Source organism: Symphalangus syndactylus, chromosome 20, assembly GCF_028878055.3.
Source record: "Symphalangus syndactylus isolate Jambi chromosome 20, NHGRI_mSymSyn1-v2.1_pri, whole genome shotgun sequence".
Lineage (NCBI taxonomy): Eukaryota > Metazoa > Chordata > Mammalia > Primates > Hylobatidae > Symphalangus > Symphalangus syndactylus.
The window spans coordinates 28,067,553-28,094,757 of NC_072442.2; the positions used below are offsets into that span (position 1 = coordinate 28,067,553).

At 41.9% G+C, this 27,205-nt stretch overlaps 1 protein-coding gene and 1 non-coding gene across 3 annotated transcripts in view; both read right to left on the reverse strand.

Moving 5' to 3' along the window:
• Positions 1–1,784: 1,784 nt before the first annotated feature.
• TAOK1 (TAO kinase 1) overlaps positions 1,785–27,205 on the reverse strand; it is a 169,195-nt gene continuing 143,774 nt past the window's right edge. For both annotated transcript variants that reach the window (XM_055257474.2, XM_055257475.2), the window contains 3 exons: positions 22,083–22,295; positions 20,249–20,431; positions 1,785–11,408 (listed from right to left, as the gene is read on the reverse strand). In XM_055257474.2, the coding sequence (XP_055113449.1) occupies positions 10,947–11,408; positions 20,249–20,431; positions 22,083–22,295 (858 nt within the window). In that variant the 3' untranslated portion in view covers positions 1,785–10,946. The remainder of the gene's footprint in view (positions 11,409–20,248; positions 20,432–22,082; positions 22,296–27,205) is intronic.
• On the reverse strand, positions 10,161–10,346 carry LOC129470777 (U2 spliceosomal RNA). The gene has a single exon (XR_008653312.1). It is a non-coding gene; the product is annotated as a U2 spliceosomal RNA (small nuclear RNA).

The following is a 27,205-nucleotide window of genomic DNA, read 5'->3' on the forward strand; positions in this document are numbered from 1 at the left end:
TGGACCCCAAACTCCTGGGCTCAAGCAATCATCCCACCTCAACCTCCTGAGTAGGGGGGTACTATAGGCATGAGCCTCTATGCCCTAGAAATCTTGTTTTTTAATCCCATTGAGTTACTCCAAATTCAGGTGGGTATATTGAAAATACTGGAGATGAGGTTTGGGATCTAATCCTGGCTGTGCAAGGCAAAGTCTAGCTCTGTCACCTAGGCTGGAATGTAGTGGTATGATCATGGCTTACTGCAGCCTTAACCTTCCAGGCTCAAGCGATCCTCCCACCTCAGCCTCCCAAGTAGCTGGGACTACAGGCATGTGTCACCATGTTCATCTAATATTTTTATTTTTTTGTAGATAGGGTCTCACTATGTTGCCCAGGCTGGTCTCAAACTCCTGGTCTCAAGTAATCCTTCCACCTCAGCCTCTCAAAGTGGTAGGATTGCAGGCATGAGCCACTGCACCTGGTTGCCACACAGCTGTTTGAGGCAAGCAAATTAAACACTATAGAAATGTTAATCTCAAAATAGTTCAAATATCGACATTCTAGGAGTTAAAAAACTGCCACTTTAAGTCTTCTTTTCAATATGGTAGGTAACCTAAATTATACTTTATACTTTTTTTTTTTCGAGACGTAGTCCCGCTCTGTAACCCAGGCTGGAGTGCAGTGGCGCGATCTCGGCTCACTGCAAGCTCCGCCTCCCGGGTTCACGCCATTCTCCTGCCTCAGCCTCCCGAGTAGCTGGGACTACAGGCGCCCGCCACCACGCCCGGCTAATTTTTTGTATTTTTAGTAGAGACGGGGTTTCACCACGTTGGTCAGGCTAGTCTCAAACTACTGACCTCAGGTGATCTGCCTGCCTCAGCCTCCCGAAGTGCTGGGATTACAGGTTGAGCCATCATGCCCGGCCCTATTTTCTTTTTAAATTAAAAAACATAAATCCCAGCCCCTGAGCATTTCCCCCTCTGAATTAGTCTTCTGACAAAAAAAAGTCACAGTGTTTTAAACAGGCCTTGATTCGATGGTTTACTGCCCCACATAGGGCTAAAATGTGATGATTTTTCAAATCTAGGGAGATAAGCCCAGATAAGACTACCTTTTGAGGCTTTACACAAGACCCAAGAGAGCCGCTTACATTTATGGCTCTGTGTATCAGCGTTGTAGTTATGCAGGCCACCAGGAAGAAATAAAACCTAAGAACTTGCATCAAACAGTCAGAATTTCAACTAGAATAATCTCACACCCCGAACACAATAGGCCACTTCACTCTGGGCAGACAGAAGGCGAGCCAATTAGACTAGAGGGTTTAGGTCTATTTTTTTTTTTTTTTTGAGACGGAGTCTCGCTCTGTCACCCAGGCTGGAGTGCAGTGGCATGATATCGGCTCACTGCAAACTCTGTCTCCCGGGCTCAAGCAATTCTCCTGCCTCAGCCTCCCGAGTAGCTGGGATTACAGGCGCCCGCCACCAGACCCAGCTAATTTTTGCATTTTTAGTAGAGACAGGGTTTCGCCATGTTGGCCAGGTTGGTCTCGAACTCCTGACCTCAGGTGATCCACCGACCTTGACCTTCCAAAGTGCTGGGATTACAGGTGTGAGCCACCGCACCCGGACGAGGGTTTATGTCTTTTATCAGATGGTACACTCTTACCATCTGAGTGGTAATCCCATTTTTGTAACCCCAACATTCAGCACACTGCCTAAGGTTCAGTAATTATCCAATAGTCACTCAATAGAAAGAGTTTATCTTCATGGGAATAAAATTGCTTAAAAAAACTGGACAGACACTGTGTACTAAAATTACTTTATTACAGTTGATTTTTTTAAACATTTCCTTTGCTATGATACAAAGGATACTTACAAACAAAATATTACATATGACCTTGTTTTCGCTCTTATGTTCTGACAACTTGGTAACAGCTTTAAATGCACAATCTATACAATTAATACAGGTTATATATGAACTATAAGGTATGCTGAACCAGAAGAATACTGACAATATACTGTACAATAAGCCTTACCAGTTAGTGCTGTGGACCATTTATACCAAAAGGAAAATGCACATCTGTACAGTCACCTTTACCAGCTGGTGCTGACAGAGAGGGAGAGGCTTCTTCCCCAATGCAACCCTTGATAAGCCTCCACTGTGAGCGTCTGTTTGGTCCAAAAATCGAGAGGACAATGTGTATTTAAAATTAGTTATTGGTAAAGTGGTAGAACATCACCCTTTCGACACGATACTCTCTCAAAAAAATATCAGTCCCAATTTTAAAAGACCACAAGTTCTTTGTCCACTATGAAAACCCTACAGGCTCAGGGGATTTGGGAGATGAGAAGATGAAGGCTGCCAAAAAAGGAGGCAAGAAACCAAGCCAAAATCTAGGTCTTGCAAAATCATCATTTTTCCCTTCACCAAAGGGAACTAGAAATGTACAAATTCATTGATGAACCTCAATGATAGCATATCAGTTAGCTGATAACCCTCATTTTATCTGGACCCCTGACTTGTGGGAATAACTGAAATACATTGTGGATAACAGATACCACTTTTAGAAAAGAACCTCTTGCTTAATTAACATATTCCCTTTAGCCACCACAGCTGGTCCTGGGCTATTACAGGTGTGCATTCATCGCTCAATGGTCTACTCAGAAATGATAAGGTTACAGCTTTTTTTCTTTTCTTTTTTTTTTTTTAAATAAAAAAGCAATTGACTGAAGCATTTTCTTTTTTTAGGTAAATAGCAAAAATAAAAAATAAAAACCAACCCTGGCATTTGCACAAATAATGCAAATGGAGTGATATGGCCTTTAAGGAAGGGGTTAGTAGAAAGGAAGAGGGAAGTGAAGAAAATCCAGAGAAAATGATGTACTAATTTCTTTCAAAAAATTTCTACATGTGCAAAAAAATCATGCTGTTTGAGGAAAACAAAGGGAAATGAGTATATAAAACTAAAAACATAAATATGTTTGGGTGACTGGTAAAAGTAGAAACCAACCTGGGTTACAAAAAGGATTATACATTCAAGATGCTCTTAAACCCAGTGGGATAACTTACGTTAAAACTGTGTTAATAGTTACGTTAAAAATCTCAAGTTTGTTTTTAAATCTTCACAATACAAGCAAAGCTGTTTTAAAATATACACTATACATATTTCTCATAGTCTCTTCAACCTCATTAATGCGCATTAGGCTTTTTCATATACTAAAACAAGGGGGTTCTGAAAGCTAAATTGCTCATAGTAACCCATCCATTATTTAAATGGTTGTCTTAAGTTTTAAGTGGGCTAAAAAACTTTAGCAGACTTACATAAATAGGATTTAGCAACACAAGTGTTAATTTAAAAAACTCTAAAGCATTTACAAATTATCAGATTGGAACAGTCCGGGGAAGTTATGTGCACTATACTTTAAATGTTATTTACATCCGACCATTGCTTTTGCAAAAATTTCCCTAAAAAATAAAAAAAAAAACAAAACAAATTTGGAGAATTAACCTGTTCTAGCAGAGAAGGATCATAAAAGAAAAGGTAAAATGAGAACAAAATTATCTTCTAATAGAAACCCCACACATCCTTCTCTTTTCTTGGATTTTACCCTATGAAACCACCTGCAGCTCCTAATAGGCTCATATATAACGTGTCAAGGAGTGATAAAATACCTTTTCAGATAAATTACTGGCCTTAAGAGGACTTTTTTTTTTTTTTTTTTGAAATGTTTTCCCACCTTGTGTCTCTGGCTTGGATTATTCTTGGACACATGTAATTAATTGGAGGGGCACTCCTAAGTAGGCACAATTCCCATTTAATGTGGAATAAAAGGCATAAAATGCTGTTAGGAAGAAGGGTGGTGGTTTCTTTGATATTGTGAAATGCAAAGAAGGACAGCAGCACATTTGGAATGGGAACCAAAAGAGAGCTGTCTGGCAATACACCACAACAGCCAATATCTTGATAAGTTATATATACACTTGTCTATGACAAAGGAAAAAGTGTTGGAAGGGTTCCAATAGCCCCGGGGTTTTTGGATACGAGCCAAATGGTCACAAAGACCACCCAGAATCTGCAAATGTTGGGCAGTTACATCCTTTAAAGTCACATAATTCAGTCCATGACCATGTGCAATTCATGCCCAGGCAATGTATTTGGGGCTCAGAAAAAGCAAAATGTGCCACTGAGAGAAACCTGTTCCCTATATAACTGGTCTTCATGCTTTCAAGTGGCCCTAATATACCTTGGATACTAAGCCAAGCCATGCAAAAGCAAAGAGCACACACTTTTCATTAACACTGGTATCTCATTTCTAAACCACTGACCTCAGAGTTGCCATAGAAACATATTAACACGAGTACTGAAAGCATACAACTGAGGGTTCACGGATTTCTAAGAAATGCATTTCCCTTGTCTATGTTCATCAGCCTTTAATACTCTGGCTACAAGGCATATCAGAGAAAGGGAGGTTAAATTGGGTAATGACAAAAGAACATATGTAACTCTGGAAATAGGAAAAACGTTCCAGAAATGGGATCAATGTGCCAGCAATAAGCATAGTTCATTTCATTTGAAAATTCAGTTAAAGAGCCCAATAAACAGTTCCAAACCATGTTATCACCTGCATAATTTACATAGACATTAAAACACTTGCACTTTATAGACAAAACACACCTTTGTAAACATGGCCACTGGGGGAGAGAGGCTCCCTACCTCATTCATGATTGAGGACATGTGATCATTTATATTAAATTATTTCACTGCAAAAGATCTCAAACCTGACCAATGATTAAGCTTCATTTCCCCCTGTTTAACACTTAAGTATTAATTCTAAAAATGTCACCTAGGATGGTTTCAGGGTTAGATGCTAGGACCACAACTGGTAATGACAGCAACTTCTCTCTAGCTGGCACAGACCTATAAACTTTAGTACAAAAACAAAAAAATACAGAAACTAGGTCAATTTGTTAGCTACATATTTACAGATAATTACATGATTTTTCACTCACAAGTGCTAAACACTTTGAGTGAAAGAAAACTGTGCAGGTTGAATTACCCGTACTTTGTGGGGGAATTCTGGGCATCAAGATACCCTTTTTCATTCATTCAAAAGTCTCATCTTCTCTCCACTTTTTCATGACAAACTACCTACAGATGTTCAGATTAGTATATCCAGTGGGCATCCTGGTGTTTCAGTGAGGATTAACCTTTTTCTCTATTTAAAGAATTCCTTGTATATTTAAAAACAAAACAATACAATCACACAGACATATATACAAAAAAAAAAAAAATACACCTCTGAAACTTCAAAAAGTTTAGATTGCTGGGAAACAGTTAACAGTGATGGTGACATAGTAAATGGCTCCCCAGTTTTAATTCTCTGCCTTTATTTTCTTTAAAGGATATCTATCTTTGGGTGGGTAGGAAGTGCAAGTTTAAGAAACCCACAACAGGCAGATAAGGTGCATACTAATTTATATATTTCTGATGATCTAAAGACTACTGTTAAGCTAAATGGAGTCTCTTCCCTTGTATGAGTGAAATTTTGGAAATCTGAATACGAACAAGGAGGAAAACATTAGTCAACGTGACTTTAAAGGGAACGACCAGAATTCAGCAGAAAATATAAATGCACAATAAAGGCAGAGTTCTCAGCTTCACTTTCTAGACAGTGTTTAATAAAACTTACTTCTTTACAAATTAATAGTCATTTCCAATGCAGACCTATTGTAGTGATTTCATAAAAGTGCAGACAACATAACCAGACACAGCAAAACAGACTTCAAATCAGTAGTCCTTGCATACAGGAGGCAAGTCCGCTAAGTGTACAGCCAACTGTTCATCCTTTAAGGAATCTGAGGATGGGAAATTTCCAGTTCTTAAAAACTAAGAGTGAGTGAGTCTCTTTTAAAAGGCAATGCTACAAACTGGTTGGGGGCACTATCATGTTAGATGGGGGAAAACAAAATAGATAATTTGTTTTTCTTCAATAATGGTCTGTATTTTGGTAAACAGCTCAAAGATGACAGCCCAAGTTTTGACATTGCTCTTGGAGAAGGCTCTTTTCTATCTAAGACAAGAGAACCTCTTCGTCCATCATTATAGGAGATTCACACTTATATACCTTAAATATATTATTTTTTGATTTGAATACAGAAGACACTTCACATTGTGAGCACAGAACAAAATGCAGGACCATATAAATCTCCAAGGTAAAAGTTAATGTGTTGGGGCAAATCTCTATTTGAATAGTAGTGGCTCAGAAGTGGTGGAAGGTGCACAAAGAACTTACTATTAGCAAGCAAGAAGAGGCAGGTAAAGGGAGAAAGCCCCTCACCCAATACCAAATCCTTCTCTCCCAGTGGCCATTTCCTGTTGATTTTACAGTTTAGGAGAATCTTAGATGCTTTAGCAGTAATTCCTTTCTTGGCTGTTTTGATCCTCAGCAAAGTATATAATTATTAGTATTAATGGAGTAAAAAAAGTAAGAGGATCAATGGTATCACTACTAAGAAATACAAATAGAAAGCACATAAAGATTGTGTGATTGTTTTTTTTTATCATCTTTGCAGAGGAATCACCATCAGTGTTCTTACTTTCCATGGTTCATTTCTCTCTGCATTACTTATCTTTTACTGCATCACAACACAAACTCACAGAAACACTAACTGGCTCCTTCCCCAGCACCATTTTACTGCATTGCAACTTATGATTCCAAATTTTACTTAACGTCCTCTCCACTCACACAAGTGCTAAGAGGGGATTAAAAAGGAAAAGACTGCATCTAATGACCACCTTCTCATAAACATCAACGCAAAGTACTCATTCTTAAGAAACACATGCATTCTTGCCTTAACTGAGGACTGAAATAACAAAACCAAACAAAAATAACAGAACTTTAAGTGCCCTGATGGGAAATGTACAGTATGAGTTACATCCATCCATCTATCTATACACACATATAGACACTCATATGTATATACAATATATACATACAAATGATAATAGCTATACCAAAAATGTGCATATTTAACACAGTTTTAAAAAGCCAGTAGATCATGGTATAATACAATTTATTTCCACAAGTGAATGGCACAAATGGAGAAATGCAAAGGAGGTGTTTCAAGTACAATGAAGTCATTTTTCACAGGTGAAAATAAATAGTATTATTCCAGTGTCCAACACAATGTATTCTACAAAAGTTTAAAATGCCAGACATTTAGTACTTACAGAAATAGAAAGTTACTAAAGTCTGCTTTATGGTCTCAAAAAGACACTCATAGAGTTTTCAATTTTTGAAAAGGGGGTGAGAAAAAAATTGGTGGAAGCAGGAGGGAGTGTCCAGGATAGTTTCTTTAGTGTACTGAATGTTTACCGATGTCTAGGCAACCAAAAATCATAATGACTATGCTAAAATGTTCCATTTACCAACAAATCCTTGACCTAGAGTACTAAGCATATTACACCAGTGTGTGTGGCTTCAAATATAAGACTCTTTATCTCTAGGTATTGAAATGGCGAATAAGAATTGCAGCTCTGAAAATACAATGTAAACACATTTTTCAGATAACATTATACAAATAAAAATACTTTTGGGGCCGGGCGCGGTGGCTCACGCTTGTAATCCCAGCACTTTGGGAGGCCGAGGCGGGCGGATCACGAGGTCAGGAGATCGAGACCACGGTGAAACCCCGTCTCTACTAAAAATACAAGAAGTTAGCCGGGCGTGGTGGCGGGCGCCTGTAGTCCCAGCTACTCGGAGAGGCTGAGGCAGGAGAATGGCGTGAACCCAGGAGGTGGAGCTTGCAGTGAGCCGAGATTGCGCCACTGCACTCCAGCCTGGGCGACAGAGCGAGACTCCGTCTCAAAAAAAAAAAAAAAAAAAAATACTTTTGGATACTAGAATTTGGGGTTAGAGCTGACTTCAATAAGGGGAAGAAAAATATGTGCAAAGGGAAGGGAGCTCAATTTGGAATAATATATTTCAAAGTATGTGGCTTTGCATTTTTAAAATGCTAACCAAAAAAATGGGAGATAGAGTGACCCCAAGGAACTTTTTACAGCCAGCCTCTGGATACCAGATATAGCATTTACAACTTCTGATATGCTAGACAAATTTTCCATACTTTTAATTTTCTTAAAGACATAGTGAGTGAACACCAACACTGGGAAGGAGGTAGTGTTAATTTGATCAAATATTGATATTTGTCCACTGATTCAGAAAGTGCTTGCTCTTTCTCTAGGATATCTCAAAACCTTTCCAATTTTTCTGCTACAAGCTTTACTCTATGATGGTTCCTACTATGTATGAGATTCCTCAGAAGCTAGTTCTCACAAACATATACAAACCAATTAATTTGAATCATTTTTTGCAAACTGTATATACTTTAAAGTTAACTTAATGATAAAATCCAGGTATAGTCATGACCTACATGTAAAACTGGTGGCCAAACAAATACATCGGATACAAAACCCTACTGGAGATCTGAATGGACTCAGGAACTCTCAATTTGACTTATTTAAGTCCACAATTGGACTTTAAAATGTACCACCAATAGTATTTTGGGTTTGAAAGAGTTTTGTATGCAAAAGTGATCTGCTTCCCTATTCCACCCATCCAGTAGTACAGAGCAGCCAGATCTATGAATAATTTTTAAGGGTATCAAATTATATTTTTGACGTTTTATTAAATTCTAAGGCTCTCTCTTATCATTTTACACCAAATAGGTAGATTTCTCAATTTGTTGGAAACGCTGTAATACCTGAATGCAAAAAAGATACTGAGACGACTAAAAGCCCCTTTCACTGATATTACAAGTACATGTCATGTTTACCTAAAAACTGGTGACCTGGAGCAGGGGCCGAAAGAATAACACATAAGAGTGCTTCTTGAAACACTGCCTAAAATTTTGTGTGAACTCTATGGTGATCTTGGTTTTAAAAACATTTACATTAAAACATTAATTTTCTTCCAGTTTCCTTAAAATAAATCTCAGAAAATCCTACAGGTGAGGATTCATGGCAACTCGACTGACATACCTGGGAAAGACTTAAAATTTGGTTGAGAAAACCAGGACTTCAACAGTGATAGATTGATTATTATTTGGTCATTAGTTTGGTCTAGGAAAAGAGTGCCACTGAGAGGGACTTAGAGAGTTCTACCTTGGAGCCCTCTGACTATAGGAAAAGCAGGATCCAGAGTTAGCAGCAAGGATTCTTCAAGACAACTTGGAAGGGAGCAGGACAATAACTTGTAAGAAACTCTGATTTGTCACTGAAAAGGATATTTTTCTTCAAGTCATACTCACAGCTTCCTACCCACCTCCAACTCAATTTCTATACAAGAAATGGAAAACCAAGAAAATAACTGACTTTTTAGCATTGGGTTCATCCTTCATTGTACAACAAAACATAACGAAACAAAACACGTGCCCCCTGAAAAAAAAAGAGTTAGCTTTCGTCAAGAGATTCCCTGACCACTATAACTTACTTTTACTTTTTTTTTTTAATTGGCCAAACTTCCTAGTTCCTTTTCAGTAGTACTTTAGCACTGAGGCTTGAGACTTGTCAAAGTGGTGTTTCCTATTGTGTGATGTTAACTTGATGCCAAATGGTCACTAAGTCTCAACGAACTAGAAGTTTGTAAAGTACTGCAGCAACGAAAACAGCATTAAAAATAGAGGACCTGCACATGCAGCAAAATCTACAGTGGTGATGAAGATTAGTCAGCAGCTGGTAAAGTCATTGGCTCAGTGACTCCTGGTTCACTGTGGCAACTAAACATTTAAATAATTGGCTATTCTACTTGTAAACAGAAAATCACGTAAGCCAAAAGGAGATAACAATTATGTCTATGTAGTGTGACGAGAATTTCAATAGATGGCAATTTGCAAATATGGCATCAAATACCTCTGGCATTTGATTTGTATTAGCTATATGTCTTTGTTTTTGTACAAAGTAAAAGTACTGTTTGGGGTCTTGGGCATTATAGAGCTTAGCTAGGATGAGATATCACAGTATAAGCAACAAAACGTCAGGACATGTAAGCTTCATCTCCTCACTCTGCTGCGGGATATACCCACCATATGAACTTTCAGGGCCCCTCTCACCCTTCTGGTCTTCCCCACTGAAGGCTCACAGGTTTGTTAATGCAATCCCCACACAACTTGTGATCTCCTTAAGTACCCCCATCTTATTGTAATACAAAGAAGGCACAATTGAATGGACAAAAATCACTCACAAGCCTATGACGCATTCAGGAAAAAAAAAAACTAAGTTGTTTTCTACTCTCTGAAAAAGTCAATGCAGTCCTTTAGTGTTCATGGATTTCTACACTTGATCTTAGCCAAAAGGCCGAGAAGCAATGTGTTCATGGATTTCTGCTTTCTTTTTTTAGTCCAAATGAGGCTGAGAAGTCAGATCAATTTAATAACAAATAAATACATTGGTGAGGGGATGCAGGTGTGTACCAGTAATAACTTATTTCAACATATGCTGCCTGCTGTGAGTGGCTCATAAGAATTTGGGATATGGGATAAAAAGGCTTTAGATCTTTTCAGAAACTTCTTAGGATACAGACACCCAAAAGTGATAACTGAAGCCATTTTGCTGCGTTCTATTTTTGCAGTGTTCAGAAAAATCCCCTATCTAGCCAATTCTTTTCACCATATGCATAATATATGTGTATGTGTGTACGTATATATATGTACACACATACACATTTATTTTTAATATCAACTCCACTTTTCAAAATTTCCCCAAAAACAAACAAACCCGGCAGCCAAGTACTATGACATCCCAATTAGTAAACACAAAACAGAACACTTTACAAAAATGAATAAAATATACCATATGCACTCAGCTTCCACACTGTAGTACCCAAGTGAGGAGGCTGCTGTGACGATGTCTGTAGGCAGTTTCTTTTGGCAGACAGCTCCAGCGGAATTGCCACTCTCAATTATTAAGTTATGTATAAGACATGTGTGACCCATTGGATATTTGTGAAGTGACACTCGTGCTTCTGCTCATGCCCTGCTCCGTCCGTCCCCCAGAAGCTGTCCGCCTCAGAGCCTGGGGGCTATTGCGGACTCCCATACTGCTACCTCGAGGTACCCCTTGCATTGGCCCTGAGGGGTGACCCCATGGCTGGGGTCCACCTTGCATTGGATGGCCCCAAGCTTGTGGTGGGCCACCCATGGGATGACCCCAGTGAGGTCCTGGACCCCCAGTAGGGTTGTGTGACCAACCAGAAGCTCCCGGGTAGCTGTGGCTGAATGCCTCAGGGGAGAGATTAGAAAGGACCATATTACTAAAACCTAGTCTCATGCTTTCAGAGTCAAAAGCTTCAATCTCTCTGGCTTGACGTTCCAACAGGCTTCGTATTCGTTCTGTGCGCTCATTCTGCAAAGCCAACATCTCTTCTTCAATCTGTTGGAGATTGGACGAAGGAAGAAAAATGAAAGCCAATTTATTATTTTTAAGTCTATAAATAAAGGAAGCAATAATTATTCAGCTTTGAAGTGGCTATTTTATGGATGTACATTTGTCCATGAGTTTCAAATTTTATTTAAATTTTTTCCCTTTAATTTATTAAAAAATTTTTAAAGTTTTTATATATTCGGGGGTACAACTGCAGATTTTTTTTTTTTTTTTTTTTAGACGGAGTCTCGCTCTATCACCCAGGCTGGAGTGCAGTGGCGCGATCTCGGCTCGCTGCAAGCTCCGCCTCCCGGGTTCACGCCATTCTCCTGCCTCAGCCTCTCCTAGTAGCTGGGACTACAGGCGCCCGCCACCACGCCCGGCTAATTTTTTTGTATTTTTAGTAGAGACGGGGTTTCACCGTGGTCTCGACCTCCTGACCTCGTGATCCGCCCGCCTCGGCCTCCCAAAGTGCTGGGATTACAAGCATGAGCCACCGCGCCCGGCCTAACTGCAGATTTTTTTACATGCATATATTGCATAGTGGTGAAGTCTGGGCTTTTAGTGCACTCATAACTTGAATAGGGAACACTATACCCAATAGGTAATTTTTCAATCCTCACTCATCTCCCACCCTCCCACCTTCTGTAGTCTCTAGTGTCTATTATTTGACGCTATGGATATACATTTAAAAATCAAGGCCGGGCGAGGTAGCTCACGCCTGTAGTCCCAGCACTTTGGGAGGCCGATGTGGGGCAGATCATGAGGTCAGGAGATCGAGACCATCCTGGCTAACATAGTGAAACCCCGTGTCCACTAAAAATACAAAAAATTAGCCAGGTATGGTGGTGGCGGGCCCCTGTAGTCTCAGCTACTCACTCAGGAGGCTGAGGCAGGAGAATGGCGTGAACCCGGGAGGTGGAGCTTGCAGTGAGCCGAGATCGCGCCACTGCACTCCAGCCTGGGTGACAGAGCGAGACTCTGTCTCACAAAAAAAATAAAAAATAAAATAAAAAAATAAATAAAACGAGATGTCCCTTAGGAATCAGCATAATTTATATTTTTAAAATGTGTAAAATGTTTTTTTTTTTTTTTTTTGAGACGGAGTCTTGCTCTGTCACCTGGACTGGAGTGGAATGTCACTATCTCAGCTCACTGCAACCTCCGCATCCTGGGTTCAAGTGATTCTCTAGCCTCAGCCTCCCATATAGCTGGGATTACAGGCATGTGCTACCACATCCAGCTACTTTGTATTTTTAGTAGAGACGGGGTTTCACCATGTTGGCAAGGCTGATCTTGAACTGCTGACCTCAGATGATCCTCCCACCTCAGCCTCCCTAAGTGCTGGGATTGAGGATTTGAGATAATAGGGGAAATTTAAACATGCATTTAAAAATTATTATGAATTCTGTTAGATATCACAGTGGAATTATGATTACGTTAAAGTCAAAAGTCCTATCTGGGCCGGGCACGGTGGATCAAGGCCATAATCTCAGCACTTTGGGAGGCTGAGGTGGGTAGATCACTAGAGGTCAGAAGTTCAAGACCAGCCTGGCCAACATGGTGAAACCCCATCTCTACTAAAAATACAAAAATTAGCCAGGCGTGGTAGCACACATCTGTAATCCCTGCTTCTTGGGAGGCTGAGGCAGGAGAATCACTTGAACCTGGTAGGCGGAGGCTGCACTGAGCAGAGATCACACCACTGCACTCCAGCCTGGGCGACAGACTGAGACTCCATCTCAAAACAAACAAACAAAACAAAAATTTTTTTCCTGGGAAGCAAATACAGATAAAAAATTGCAATAGAATGGGTTAAGATACTTATAAGGTACTACAGAAATAAAAAATGTATCGAGGCCGGGCGTGGTGGCTCATGCCTGTAATCTCAACATTTTGGGAGGCCGAGGTAGGTGGATCACTTCAGGTCAGGAGTTTGAGACCAGCCTGGCCAAGATGGTGAAACCTCGTCTCTACTAAAAATACAACAATTGGCCAGGCGCGGTGGCTCACGCCTGTAATCCCAGCACTTTGGGAGGCTGAGGCGGGCAGATCACTTGAGGTTGGGAGTTCGAGACCAGCCTGACCAACATGGAGAAACCCCGTCTCTAGTAAAGATACAAAATTAGCCGGGCGTGGTGGCGCATGCCTGTAATCCCAGCTACTTGGGAGGCTGAAGCAGGAGAATCACTTGAACCTGGGAGGTGGAGGTTGCGGTGAGCCGAGATAGCACCATTGCACTCAAGCCTGGGCAACAAGAGTGAAACTCCATCTCAAAACAAAAATAAAAACAAAAACAAAAGACAACCCAAAAACAAAAAGAAAAATTAGCCGGGAGTGGTGGCAGGTGCCTGTAATCCCAGCTACTCAGGAGGCTGAGGCAGGAGAATCACTTGAACCTGGGAGGCGAAGGTTGCAATGAGCCGAGATCGGGCTACTGCACTCCAGCCTGGGCAATAGAGTGAGACTTAGTCTCAAAAAAGACAAAAAACAAAAAACAAAAAAAAAGTATTGAACGGTTTGCTCTATAGGGGAGGAAAAGTGGAGCAAGTAAGTCTCAAAGAAGATGGTACAGACATACAGACATTTGGTATCTTTCCCTGAGAAGAATATTCCATGTTTAAGTCCTCCTTCAACCTTCATATAAAATGCCTAATGCCTCTTTAATAACATGTTTTAGAATAACAATTTTCAAACTCTTCTTACTCCCAGTCCATCCTGGCCTGTTTGTAATTTCTCCCAAACATTTCTTATTTTATCATTTCTCCATGCCTTTACACATTCCTTGTGTTTCTGGTTAACCTATTCTTCCTTCAGAAAGCACTCTTTATACCATCTCCCTGAGATTTCTTTGCCCCACTTTTCCTCCGTTATAGAGTAAATCACTCCTATACTTTTGTATTTCTGCTATACTTTATACATCTGTTATTATATTTTGCCACATTCTACCACAATTTTTGCTTTTTTTTTTGAGACAGGGTCTTGCTCTGTCACCCAGGCTGGAGTGCAGTGGCGCGATCTTGGCTTGCTGCAACCTCCACCTCCCAGGCTCAGGCTATCCTCCCACCTTACCCTCCTGGGTAACTGGGTATTTCTACTAAAAATACAAAAATTGGCCGGGCACAGTGGCTCACACCTGTAATCCCAGCACTTTGGGAGGCTGAGGCACGAGGATCACCTGAGGTCGGGAGTTTGAGACCAGTCTGACCAACCTGGAGAAATCCCATCTCTAGTAAAAATACACAATTAGCTGGGCATGGTGGCACATGCCTATAATCCCAGCTACTCGGGAGGCTGAAGCAGGAGAATTGCTTGAACCCAGGTGCCGGAGGTTGCAGTGAGCCAAGATAGTGCCGTTGCACTCCAGCGTGGGCAACAAGTGTGAAATTCTGTCTCAAAAAAACAAAAAACAAAACAAAACAAAAAACAGGCATGCACCACCACACCCAGCTAATTTTTTGTATTTTTGGTAGAGAGGAGGTTTCACCATGTTGCCTAGGCTGCTCTCAAACTCCTGATCTCAAGCGATCCAGCCTCTTCTGCAGTTTTTTGTTTCCTAGGCAAAAATATGTTTGTTTGTTGTTTTCTGAGACAGGGTCTGGTCTGTTGCCCAGGCTGGAGTGCAGTGGTGCAATCTTGGCTCACTGCAACCTCTACCTCCCAGGTTCAAGCAATCCTCCAGACCCCAGCCTCCAGAGGAGCTGGTACTACAGGTGCACACCACTACATCCAACTAATTTTTGTATTTTTTTTTTTTTTTTGTAGAGACGGGGTTTCGCCATGTTGCCAAGGCTGGTCTCAAACTCCTGAACACCAAGTGATCTGCCCCCCCTCGGCCTTCCAAAGTGCTGGGATTACAGTGTAAGCCACTGCACCCACCCCCAAATTTTAATTCTTACTTAAAAACACTACTAACCATGATGTTAATACTAAGTGAAATCTTGAGAGAAAATTAAATGAGATGATAAAAAAAGGTCATTTATACTCTGGAAATGCTACTACTTTTCATATATATATTTCACATATAATTTAACATTTATAGTTGTGTTATCTAAAAATTTAATGTAAATGAAGGATGAGAAACATTGAAACAAGAATTCATGTACATGTGAGGCTCATTTTGTTTGTCTCAAACTAAATGAACAATTTTTGATTCACTTGGAGATTTACAACAATCTTCAAACAGAATGATTTTTCATCTAGAATCAACTAACATTCACTCCAGTTCCATTTCTATTTTCAGATGTCTCCTTCTTATCTGTATGTACAACCAGCAAGCAGAAAGTGCAGAAATCACATCTTTTAGGATTTTACAAAGTTTTTGTAGAGAGGTACAGGGTCTTAGTGATTACTAATTGACCCCAGCCTGCCTTGTAGTCACATACTTCGCTTGAAAGGCAAAATATTAGCCATAAAAACCAAGTAACATCTTGAAGTACTATAGATGTACCATCCTATTGTTCTTTTACTCTTTTAAATACTAAATAATTGTATGCATTTTTCCATTATGAAATGAATAAAACCATATTTAAAAAAAGAAACAGAAAAAAATCAACCTATCACATTAACATAGCCACTACTAACATTACTTCCAGTAGGATTTGTCTTTTAAAATTTTGTTGAATACACCATCAACATTTTTCCATATTAATACTGGTTTTGCAGACATCATTTAAATGGCTGAATAAGATTTTTTTTATTGGCTTGGCCATATTTACTTTTTTTTTTTTTTTTTTTTTTTTGGAGATGGAGTCTTGCTCTGTCACCAGGCTGGAGTGCAGTGGCGTGATCTCAGCTCACTGCAACCTCTGCCTCCCAGGTTCAAGCGATTCCCTTGCCTCAGCCTCCCAAGTAGCTGGAATTACAGCACACACCACCATGCCGAGCTGATTTTTGTATTTTTAGTACAGACGGGGTTTCACCACGTTGGCCAGGCTGGTCTTGAACTCCTGACCTCGTGATCCGCCTGCCTCAGCCTCCCAAAGTGCTGGGATTACAGGCATGAGCCACCGCACCCAGCCGTATCTCTATTTTAAATAGTTAAGTTGTTTTAAATTATTATAAAGTTGTTATAATTAACATATTTATGCAGTTTTTTTCCTGCAATTTGGATTTCTTTTCCTTTTTTTTCCTGCAATTTGGATTTCTTTTCCTTTTTTTCTGTAATTTGGATTTCTTTTCCTCAAAGTTTTAAACACTTAACATTTACAAGGCTAAATATACAACTCCAGGCGCAGTGGCTCATGCCTGTAATCCCAGCACTTTGGGAGGCCGAGGTGGGCAGATTGCTTGAGCCTAGGAGTTCGAGATCAGCCCGGGCAACATGGAGAAACTCCATTTCTACCCTTGCCCCCTCCAAAAAAAAAAAATCAGTGGTCATGGTGGTGCGCCTGTAGTTGTGAGGCTGAGGTCGGAGGACCGCTTGAGCCTGGGAGATGCAGAACGCAGTGAGCTGAGATTGTACCACTGGACTCCAGCCTGGGCAACAAGAGTGAGACGCTGTTGACACTTCGAAAAAAAACAAACAAGTATATATACACCCAACTCCAAATTGCTTTCCAAGATGTATTAGCATTGTATAAAAGTGTCACTGCACCTTCACCAATGAGTACTGATTTTATGCCTGCATTGTAATGGCTTTGTATTAACATGCAGTTTTTGGTTAGGATATTAAATAAGACTGATGCTAATTAGTGCTGTTTAACTGTTAACCACTAGGTGGGGCTAAAATTACAACCATACTTTAATGTGCCGATATTTCTCTCATAACACCATTCTTGAAATATTATAGGGAGTTTTCCATTTAGTGATAATACTGAATCCTAAGAGAGAACTTTAGATTAAATTTTAAATATAAAAGTTGGAATGAGACGGCCGGGCACTGTGGCTCACGCCTGTAATCCCAGCACTTTGGGAGGCCGAGGCGGGTGGATCACGAGGTCAGGAGATCAAGACCATCCTGGCTAACACTTTTGTATTTTGAAAATACAAAAAAATTAGCCGGGCGTGGTGGTGGGCACCTGTAGTCCCAGGTACTCAGGAGGCTGAGGCAGGAGAATGGCATAAACCCGGGAGGTGGAGCTTGCAGTGAGCGGAGATTGCGCCACTGCACTCCAGCCTGGGCGACACAGCCAGACTCCGTCTCAAAAAAAAAAAAAAAAAAAAAAGTTTGAATGACACACATTTAGGAAATTTGCACATGGACAAACTATATTTTTCAAAATTTATGTTCCTATCTTTCTCATCTTATTTATTTATTTATTTATTTATTTTTTGAGATGGAGTCTTGCTCTGTTGCCCAAGCTGGAGTGCAGTGGTGTGATCTTGGATCACTGCAAGCTCCGCCTCCCGGATTCACGTCATTCTCCTGCCTCAGCCTCCTGAGTAGCTGGGACTACAGGCACCCGCAACCATGCCCGGGTAATTTTTTGTATTTTTAGTAGAGACGGGGTTTCACCATGTTAGCCAGGATGGTTTTGATTTCCCCTGACCTCGTGATCCACCCGCCTCAGCCTCCCAAAGTGCTGGGATTACAGGCGTGAGCCACCACGCCCCGGCCTCTCATCTTATTTTTTGAGACGGAGTCTCGCTCTGTCACCAAGGCTGGAGTGCAGTGGTCCATCTCGGCTCACTGCAACCTCTGCCTCCCGGATTCAACGGATTCTCCAGGCTCAACCTCTGGAGTAGCTGGGATTACAGGCGCCTGCCACCACACCTGGTTAATTTTTGTATTTTCAGTAGAGGTGGTGTTTCACTATGTTGGCCAGGCTGGTCTTGAACTCCTGACCACAGGTGATCCGCAACCCCCTCGGCCTCCCAAAGTGCTGGGATTACAGGCGTGAGCCACTGTGCCTGGCCTTATCTTTCTCATCTTGAATGAGAAATAAAATTGAGATAATATTTAGACGCAAATACCTCTCAAAGAAGCCAGTAATAAAGATAGCTGTGCTAGAGAAATAGTAACATCTTATATCTTATTTAGGTGATTTTTTTAAAGATTTTTATTTTTTTTTGAGACAGGGTCTTGCTTTGTAACCCAGGCTGGTGTGCAGTGGCATGATCTCAGCTCACTGCAGCCTCAACCTCCTGGGCTCAAGCGATCCTCTCACCTAAACCTCCCTAGTCGCTGGGACTATAGGCTTGTGCCACCACACTTGGCCAATTTTTGTATTTTTTGTAGAGGCAGGGTTTTGCCATGTTGCCCAGGCAGGTCTTGAACTCCTGAGCTCAAGCAATCTGCTTGCCCCTGCCTCCCAAGTGCTGGGATTATAGGCATGAGCCACAACACCTAGTTTAAAAGATATTTTTTACTTTAATAAGGCATTCTATTTTTATCACAAGAACTATAGGAAATAGAGGAAAAATCTACAGGCCTATGGTCCAGAAACAATGACAACTTTAGGAAGATCATTAGGTAAGTACTGAATGCAATAACCGACGGACCTAAGACTACATCAGCTGTTGGGAATTTAAGACTCGAGAGTTCTGGAATGTATCTCTGAATCCTGGAAACAACTGATAATCGACCATTGTTTTATTTATTTATTTATTTATTTTGAGACAGTATCTTGCCCTGTTGCCCAGGCTAGAGTGCAGTGGTGCAGCCATGGCTTATTGAAGCCTCAACCTTCTAGGCTCAACCCATCTTCCCACCTCAGCCTCCCAAGTAGCTGGGACCACAGGAGCGAGCCACCACACTCAGCTAATTTTTAAATATTTGTAGAGATAGGGTCTCCCTGTGTTGCCCAGGCTGGTCTTGAACCCCCAGGCTCAGACGATCTTCCTGCCTTGGCTTCCCAAAGTGCTGGGAGGCCTAAGCCCAGTCTAATCTACCACTTCTTGCAACAAATGCCTTTCTTCTCTACCTCTCAAAATCTTTTGTCCATTGCCCCTTCCCTAGTACACACACATACCCCTTAGTATCCTGAAGGATGGAAATTTGGGGATTCTATTTCTATTTTCTAATATATCTGACAAGAATAATTCAGAAAAAGTAAAGATGTGCATCTAGAAATAACATATTTTCAGCCTGACTTTTCACCTGTGTGGAACTGATTTTACCTTCTGTCCCTCAGTAATCCTCTACCAATCTGTATAGCTCCAGGCCAAGGATGTATGAGTAAGGTATATATTCCTGATCCTTTGTCCCTGGCTCTCTCAGGCAATTAATGCAGCTCTCTTTCTTCACTAGTTAAGTCTTTTTTTTTTTTTTTTTGAGACGGAGTCTCGCTCTGTTGCCCAGGCTGGAGTGCAGTGGCGCGATCTCGGCTCACTGCAAGCTCCGGCTCCCGGGTTCACGCCATTCTCCTGCCTCAGCCTCCCGAGTAGCTGGGACTACAGGCGCCCGCCAACACACCCGGCTAATTTTTTGTATTTTTAGTAGAGACGGGGTTTCACCGTGTTAGCCAGGATGGTCTCGATCTCCTGACCTCGTGATCCGCCCGCCTCGGCCTCCCAAAGTGCTGGGATTACAGGCTTGAGCCACCGCGCCCGGCCACTAGTTAAGTCTTTCTCCAACCTCCTTAGGTAGAGCAAGCTAGGAACACAGAAGTGAGGAAAATGGAGCCAGATCTGCTACTCTCAAATTCACCTGACTGTCTTCACACACCCATATCTTTTCTCTAGCAATTACTACTTAATTATATTCCCTTGATTTCTGGAGCTCACTAATGATAAGGTTCATCAGTGAATCAGTAATTTTAAAGAAAAATCTGCTGCCATAACTAGAATTCAGGAAATGTGGTATTGTGAAAGAAATCTAATGTGACCTCTGCCAACATGAAAATATATTTATAAAACGCTTTTGACAAAAGCTAATTCGAAAACAATGATTTTCCCATTACTTATACCTTTTGTTCTAAGAGTGCCCTCCGGAGGGAGACCCTCTGTTCAAGCTCGCGAAGCTCTCGATCATGTTGTGCCTCAGCTTGCATCTTGATTTTGCTCTGATATGCATTCAACAGCTCCAGTTCCTGCTGCAGCTGCATCTTCAAAACCTGGCACTCTGCTTCCTGTGCTTCATCCAAACGCAGCTGAGACGAGAGAGAGAGAAAAAAAAACCAGATATATCCTAATGTTAGCTATCAATTCATGACCTATGGAAAGGAGGAGGTTAGAAGATAGACTACTCTTTTTTAGTTTAGACAATTCTTCTGTCTTGTATCTTGGAGTAAACATCTCTGAAAAAGAAACGCAGAATAACCAATAATATCGTTATGAAGATAAAGCTATCATAAGCTATTTGGAAGATGCCTGAATAACCAAATTTTTCTTAAGAAAAACCTAGAATCTCATTAGATCTCTGAATCTCTTCCTCTCTAGTGGAAATAACTATAGAACAAAGACCAGCAAACTATAGTCTACAAGCAAAGTATGGGCAGATGCCTGTTTTGTTGTTATTTTTTACAGTCCATGAGCTAAGAATGGTGTTTTCATTTTGAAAGGGTTACATATTGCTGGGCGCGGTGGCTCACGCCTGTAATCCCAGACTTTGGGAGGCCGAGGCGGGCGGATCACGAGGTCAGGAGATCGAGACCATCCTGGCTAACAGGGTGAAACCCCGTCTCCACTAAAAACACAAAAAATTAGCCGGGCGTGGTGGCAGGCGCCTATAGTCCCAGCTACTCAGGAGGCTGAAGCAGAAGAATGGCGTGAACCCAGGAGGCGGAGCTTGCAGTGAGCTGAAATCGTGCCACTGCACTCCAGCCTGGGTGACAGAGAGAGATTCTATCTCAAAAAAAAAAAAAAAAAAAAAAAAGAAAGGGTTACATCTTAAGCAGTTATATAAGTACCCACATAATAGCCTTAGTTTTTGCCTCCTGCCTAAAAAGTCTTATCTGGCCCTGTTTTTTTTTTTTTTTTGAGACGGAGTGTCGTTTTGTTGCCCAGGCTGGAGTGCAATGGCGCAATCTTGGCTCACTGCAACCTCTGCCCCCGGGTTCAGGTGATTCTCCCGCCTCAGCCTCCAGAATAGCTGGGATTATGGGCGCCCACCACCACGCCTGGCTAATTTTTGTATTTTTAGTAGAGATGGGGTTTCGCCATGTTTGGCAGGCTGCTCTTGAATTCTTCACCTCAGGTGACCCACCCGCCTAGGCTTTCCAAAGTGCTGGGATTACAGGCGTGAGCCACTGCGCCCAGCCTTATCTGGCCCTTTAAAAAAAAGTTTATAAAGCTCTTATATAGAAAATATTTTGCGCCTGTAATCTCAGCTACTCGGGAGGCCAAGGACGGAGAATCGCTTGAACCCAGGAGGTGGAGGTTGCAGTGAGCTGAGATCGCACTACTGCAATCCAGCCTGGGTGACAGGGCAAAATTCCATCTTAAAAAAAAAAAAAAATTTGTATTTGTACTCAAACACAACCATTTTTATTCCCATTATAATCATACCTTTTGCTCACTGCTTCCCAAAGCTGCTATTCCAATCTCAATAAGGTGTTGGGATCTGTGCTGGCAGGGAGCCTATTTAGAACCTCATGTCTAAATGTATCGATGAGAATTCTACATGCATCGTGACATTTTCAAGCAATGTTGAGAACAGGAAGAAAATGAACCACCACCACATTTCCCAAGCTGCAGGAGAGCTATATCATTTCCAACTAGTACTTTAATTGCTGTGATTTCATTCAGGTGGTGGAAGAAAAGGGGCACTAAACTTGTTTTGCCCAAAAAAAGCAAACTCACGGCTTGTGTGGAGAGCATTTCATTAATGCTGTGATCATATTGCTCAGCCAAGATAGCTAATTTCCGGGTCTGTTCCTCCTTGAGCCGTTTCAGAACAGCTTTGTGCTCACTCTTTGGTGTAGTCTCCAGCAGGTGATTTCTTAATGCTTTGTACTGTCTGGTTTGGATTTTGCAGGTATCCTGAAACTGCTTTTTTATTTGGAGTTCTTTAGACTGGGAAGAAAAAATTACATTTATGTAAGTTGTAACAAAAGGCATTTGGTATATGGTATGCTTACATACATGAAAATAAAGGCTATTAGGAAAAAAATGAGAGGAAAGCCAAGCAGGTGAGATCATCAGGTTGCAGGTACTTTTTGCACTTGGCTATTTGGCCAAACTGCTGATTGAATTTTATGCAGTTTTACAACAAAAAACCTCATTTAAAACATTAGGGCATAAACAACCCCATTTATGATAGGACTTGTAACAATATCTGTTGTTTCACTAATAAAGTTAGTGACCTGAGTAGATATTAAAATTAGCTTTGATTACTATGCATATTCATGACAGAAAATTACATTTTTTTTTTTTTTTTTTTTTTTTTGAGATGGAGTCTCACTTTGTTACCCAGGCTGGAGTGCAGTGGTGCAATCATGGCTTACTGTAGCCTCAACCTCCTATGCTCAAGCAATCTTCCCACCTCAGCCTCCTGAGTAGCTGGGACCACAGGTGTGCGCCACTACGTTCAGCTAATTTTTTCTTTTTTTTTTTTTTGAATCTCGCTCTGTCACCCAGGCTGCAGTCCAAGGGCGCAATCTTGGCTCATTGCAACCACCGCCTCCCTGAATTCAAGCGATTCTCCTGTCTCAGCCTCTCGAATAGCTGTGATTACAGGTATGTGCCACCATGCCCAGCTAATTTTTGTATTTTTAGTAGAGACGCGGTTTCACCATGTTGGCCAGGATGGTCTCACGCTCTTGACTTCAAGTGATCTGCCTGTCTTGGCCTCCTAAGTGCTGGGATTACAGGCGTGAACCACTGCACCTGGCCAATTTTTGTATTTTTCGTAGAGACAGGGTTTCACTGTGTTGCCTAGGCTGGTCTCAAATTCCTGGGCTCAAGCAATCCACCTGCCTTGGCCTCAAGTGCTGGGATTACTGGTGTGAGCCACCATACCCAGCTCCTGGATATTTCTGTTGTTGTTAGTGGAGTTTCCCTATGTTGCCCAGGCTTGTTCCAAACTCCTGGTCTCAAGCGATCCTCCCACCTCAGCCTCTAAAAGTACAGTAATTATAGGCATGAGCCACTGTCCCTGGCTTAGAAAATTAAATTTTTTCTCATGAATTAAGCATAATAGAGTTATGGTGGCTCATGCCTGTAATCCCAGTACTTTGGGAGGCCAAGGCAGGATTGTTTGTAGGCCAGGAGTTCCAGACTAGCCTGAGCCAACATAGTGAGACCCCATTTCTACAAAGCAATTTTTAAAATTAGCCAGGCTTGGTGATGTGCACCTGTAGTCCTAGCTACTACAGAGGCTGAGGCAGAAGGATCACTTGAGCCCAGGAGTTCAAAGCTGCAGCAAACCGTGATTGCATCATTGGACTCTAGGCTGAACAACAGAGTGAGACAATGGTCTCTAAAAAAAGAAAAAAAAAGGATATAAAAGCACTTTATTGGTGAGACAATATCTTATCAGATCTAGAGACAGAAAATAAAGCACATTTATTCTGTTCGTTTTAGAAACACTTTGCTGCAATTTCTTTTTTTTTTTGTGAGACAGAGACTCATTCTGTCGCTCAGGCTGGAGTGCAGTGGTGTGATCTCAGCTCACTGCAGCCTCCATTTCCTGAGTTCAATCGATTTTCCTGCCTCAGCCTCCCAAGTAGTGGGGATTACAGGCTTGTACCACCATGCCCAGCCAATTTTTGTATTTTTAGTAGAGACAGGGTTTCACCATGTCAGCCAGGCTTGTCTTGAACTCCTGACCTCAGGCAAACTGCCCACCTTGGCCTCCCAAAGTGCTGGGATTACAGGCATGAGCCACTGTGCCTTGCCCCCAATTTCTTTTCATGACACTCTCAACTCTAACTATACAGTTTATGTACCAAACATGAGGCTGACTTGGAAATCTCTATTAGGAATTATTAATATTGTTATTACAATAGTCTTTTCCTTAAGAGAATAAACTAGGTAGAGATATACTTAGCAATGGTTTACTCTTCAACACAAGCAAAAACTTAAAAGTCAGTCAAGTTAACTAATCTTGGCCAGGCATGGTGGCTCATGCCTGTAATCCCAGCACTTTGGGAGGCTGAGGTGGCCAGATCATTTGAGGTCAGGAGTTTGAGACCAGCCTGGCCAACATGGCGAAACTCTGTCTCTACTAAAGATACAAAAATTAGCCCGGTGTGGTGGCACGTGCCTGTAATCCCAGCTACTCAAGAGGCTGAGGCACGAGAATTGCTTGAACCCAGGAGGTGGAGGCTGCAGTGAGCTAAGATTGCACCACTGCACTCCAGCCTGGGCAACAGAGCGAGACTCTGTCTCAAAAACACACACACACACACAAAACAAACAAAATAACAAAACTAATCTTTCAAAGGTTAAACAACTTATGTGGTAACGGAGGAGACAACCCTCTTCTTGGGGTAACAGACATGAACTACGGTATATAAACATTGCTGAGATGAAAATATTTAAGTTTAGAGACAGAAGATCTTTGGCTTTAGTGTTTGGTTAATCAGTAGGCTGGGTATTCTATGAACTCAGGTTTTAAAAAGCTTTAATAAGATGAGATCTGTTTCTGTAAGGTGTACCAGTTTATCCTACAAGTGAGAACACATTCATTTACTGCACTGAGGCAGAACCTATTGCTGAAATTATTTTACCTTAATATAAATACTGCCAGGTATTGGTTGGTTGATTCATCATGCAACAAATGGATATGTGACCAAATTTACACACTTGTCTAAGAGAAAGTACTCCCCTCAATACTACAACATTAAATATACCTTTCTGTATTTTTCACCATCTGAGGCACTAGACCCTAGTAATACGTCTTTATTTTGTGAGGGGTCAAGAAATGTCTAGCTAGTAAGAGAAACTCTTAGTTTAGCTATGGTTAGTAGCACTGCTTTTTTTGAGATAGTCTCACTCTGTTGTCCAGGCTCTGGAGTACAGTGCCATGATCATGGCTCACTGCATCCCTGACCTCCCAGGCTCAAGCAATCCTCCTACCTCAGCCTCCCAAGTAGCTGGGATTACAGGTGTGAGACACCAGGTCTGGCTTTTTAATCTTTTTCTTTTCTTTTTTTGAGACAGTGTCTCACTGTCACCCAGGCTGGAGGGCAGTGGCATGATCATGGCTCACCACAACCTCAATCTCCTGGGGTTCAAGTGATCCTCTTGCCTCTCAGCCTCCTGAGTAGCTGGGACCACCACAGGCATGTCATCATGCCCAGCCTCTTTTTTTTTTTTTTTCCCCTGAGACAGAGTCTTGCTCTGTCACCAGGCTGGAGTGCAGTGGCGCTACCTCAGCTCACTGCAACCTCCGACTCCCTGGTTCGAGCGATTCTCCTGCCTCAGCCTCCTGTGTAGCTCAGACTACAGGTGCATGCCACCACACCCAGCTAATTTTTAAATTTTTAGTAGAGATGGGGTTTTACCCTGTTAGCCAGATGGTCTCAATCTCCTGACCTCGTGATCTGCCCACGTCAACCTCCCAAAGTGCTGGGATTACAGGCGTGAGCCACCGTGCTTGGCTTTTTTTTTTTTTTTTTTTTTTTTTTTTAAGAGATGAGATCTCCCTATGCTGCCCAGGCTGGTAATTTTTTCTAGAGATAGGGTCTTACTATGTTGCTCAGGCTGAGTAGCACCATTTTAAAATACCATTCTTAGGCCGGGTGTGGTGGCTCACACCTGTAATCCCAAGAGTCTGAGAGGCTGAGGTGGGTGGATCACTTGAGGTCAGGCATTCAAGACCAGCCTGGTCAATATGGTGAAATCCCTTCTCTACTAAATATACAAAAATCAGCCCAGTGTGGTGCTGCATGCCTGTAATCACAGCTACTCGGAAGGCTGAGGCAGGAGAACCACTTGAAGCTGGTAGGCAGAGGTTGCAGTGAGCCGAGATTGCGCCACTGCCCTCCAGCCTGGGTGACAGAGCGAAAACAAACAAACAAAAACAAACAAAAAAACCATTCATGGTTAACAAAGTTGTTCCAAGTGCTTCTACACAGAAATGGAACAATGAAATTTAGATAGTATCTTCTCCCTCAGTAAAAAGCATCCATTCTTTTAAAAGGTTTTATTTTTATTTATTTATTTATTTGTTGAGATGGAGTTTTGCCCTTGTTGCCCAGGCTGGAGTACAATGGCGCGATCTTGGCTCACTGTAACCTCCATCTTCCTCTGCCTTCTGGGTTCAAGTGATTCCCCTGCCTCAGCCTCCCAAGTAGCTGGGAGAGCAAGCATGCGCCACTACACCGGGCTAATTTTGTATTTTTAGTAGAGATGGGATTTTTCCATGTTGGTCAGGCTGGTCTTGAACTCCCGACCTCAGTCTCCCAAAGTACTGGGATTACAGACATAAACCACCACGCCCGGACGTTATTTTTAATTTTTGAGACGGAGTCTCGCTCTGTCGCCAGGCTAGAGTGCAGTGGCACGACCTTGGCTCACTGCAACCTCCGCCTCCTGGGTTCAAGTGGACTCTCCTGCCTCAATCTTCCAACTAGCTGGGACTACAGGCACATGCCACCGTGCCTGGGTAATTTTTGTATTTTTAGTAGAGACGAGGTTTCACCGTGTTGGCCAGGATGGTCTCTTGACCTCATGATCCCCTGCCTCAGCCTTCCAAAGTGCTGGGATTACAGGTGTGAGTGACTGCCCCAGCCAAAAGTTTTTATTTTTAAAGCATTGTGTTGGGCTGGGCTCGGTGACTCACGCCTGTAATCCTAGCAGTTTGGGAAGCTGAGGCGGGTGGATCACCTGAGGTCAGAAGTTCAAGACCAGCAGGGCCAACGTGGTGAAACCCGTTTCTACTAAAAATACGAGGGCGTGATGGTGGGTGCCTGTAATCCCAGCTACTCGGGAGGCTGAGGCATGAGAATCGCTTGATCCCAGGAGGCGGAGGTTGCAGT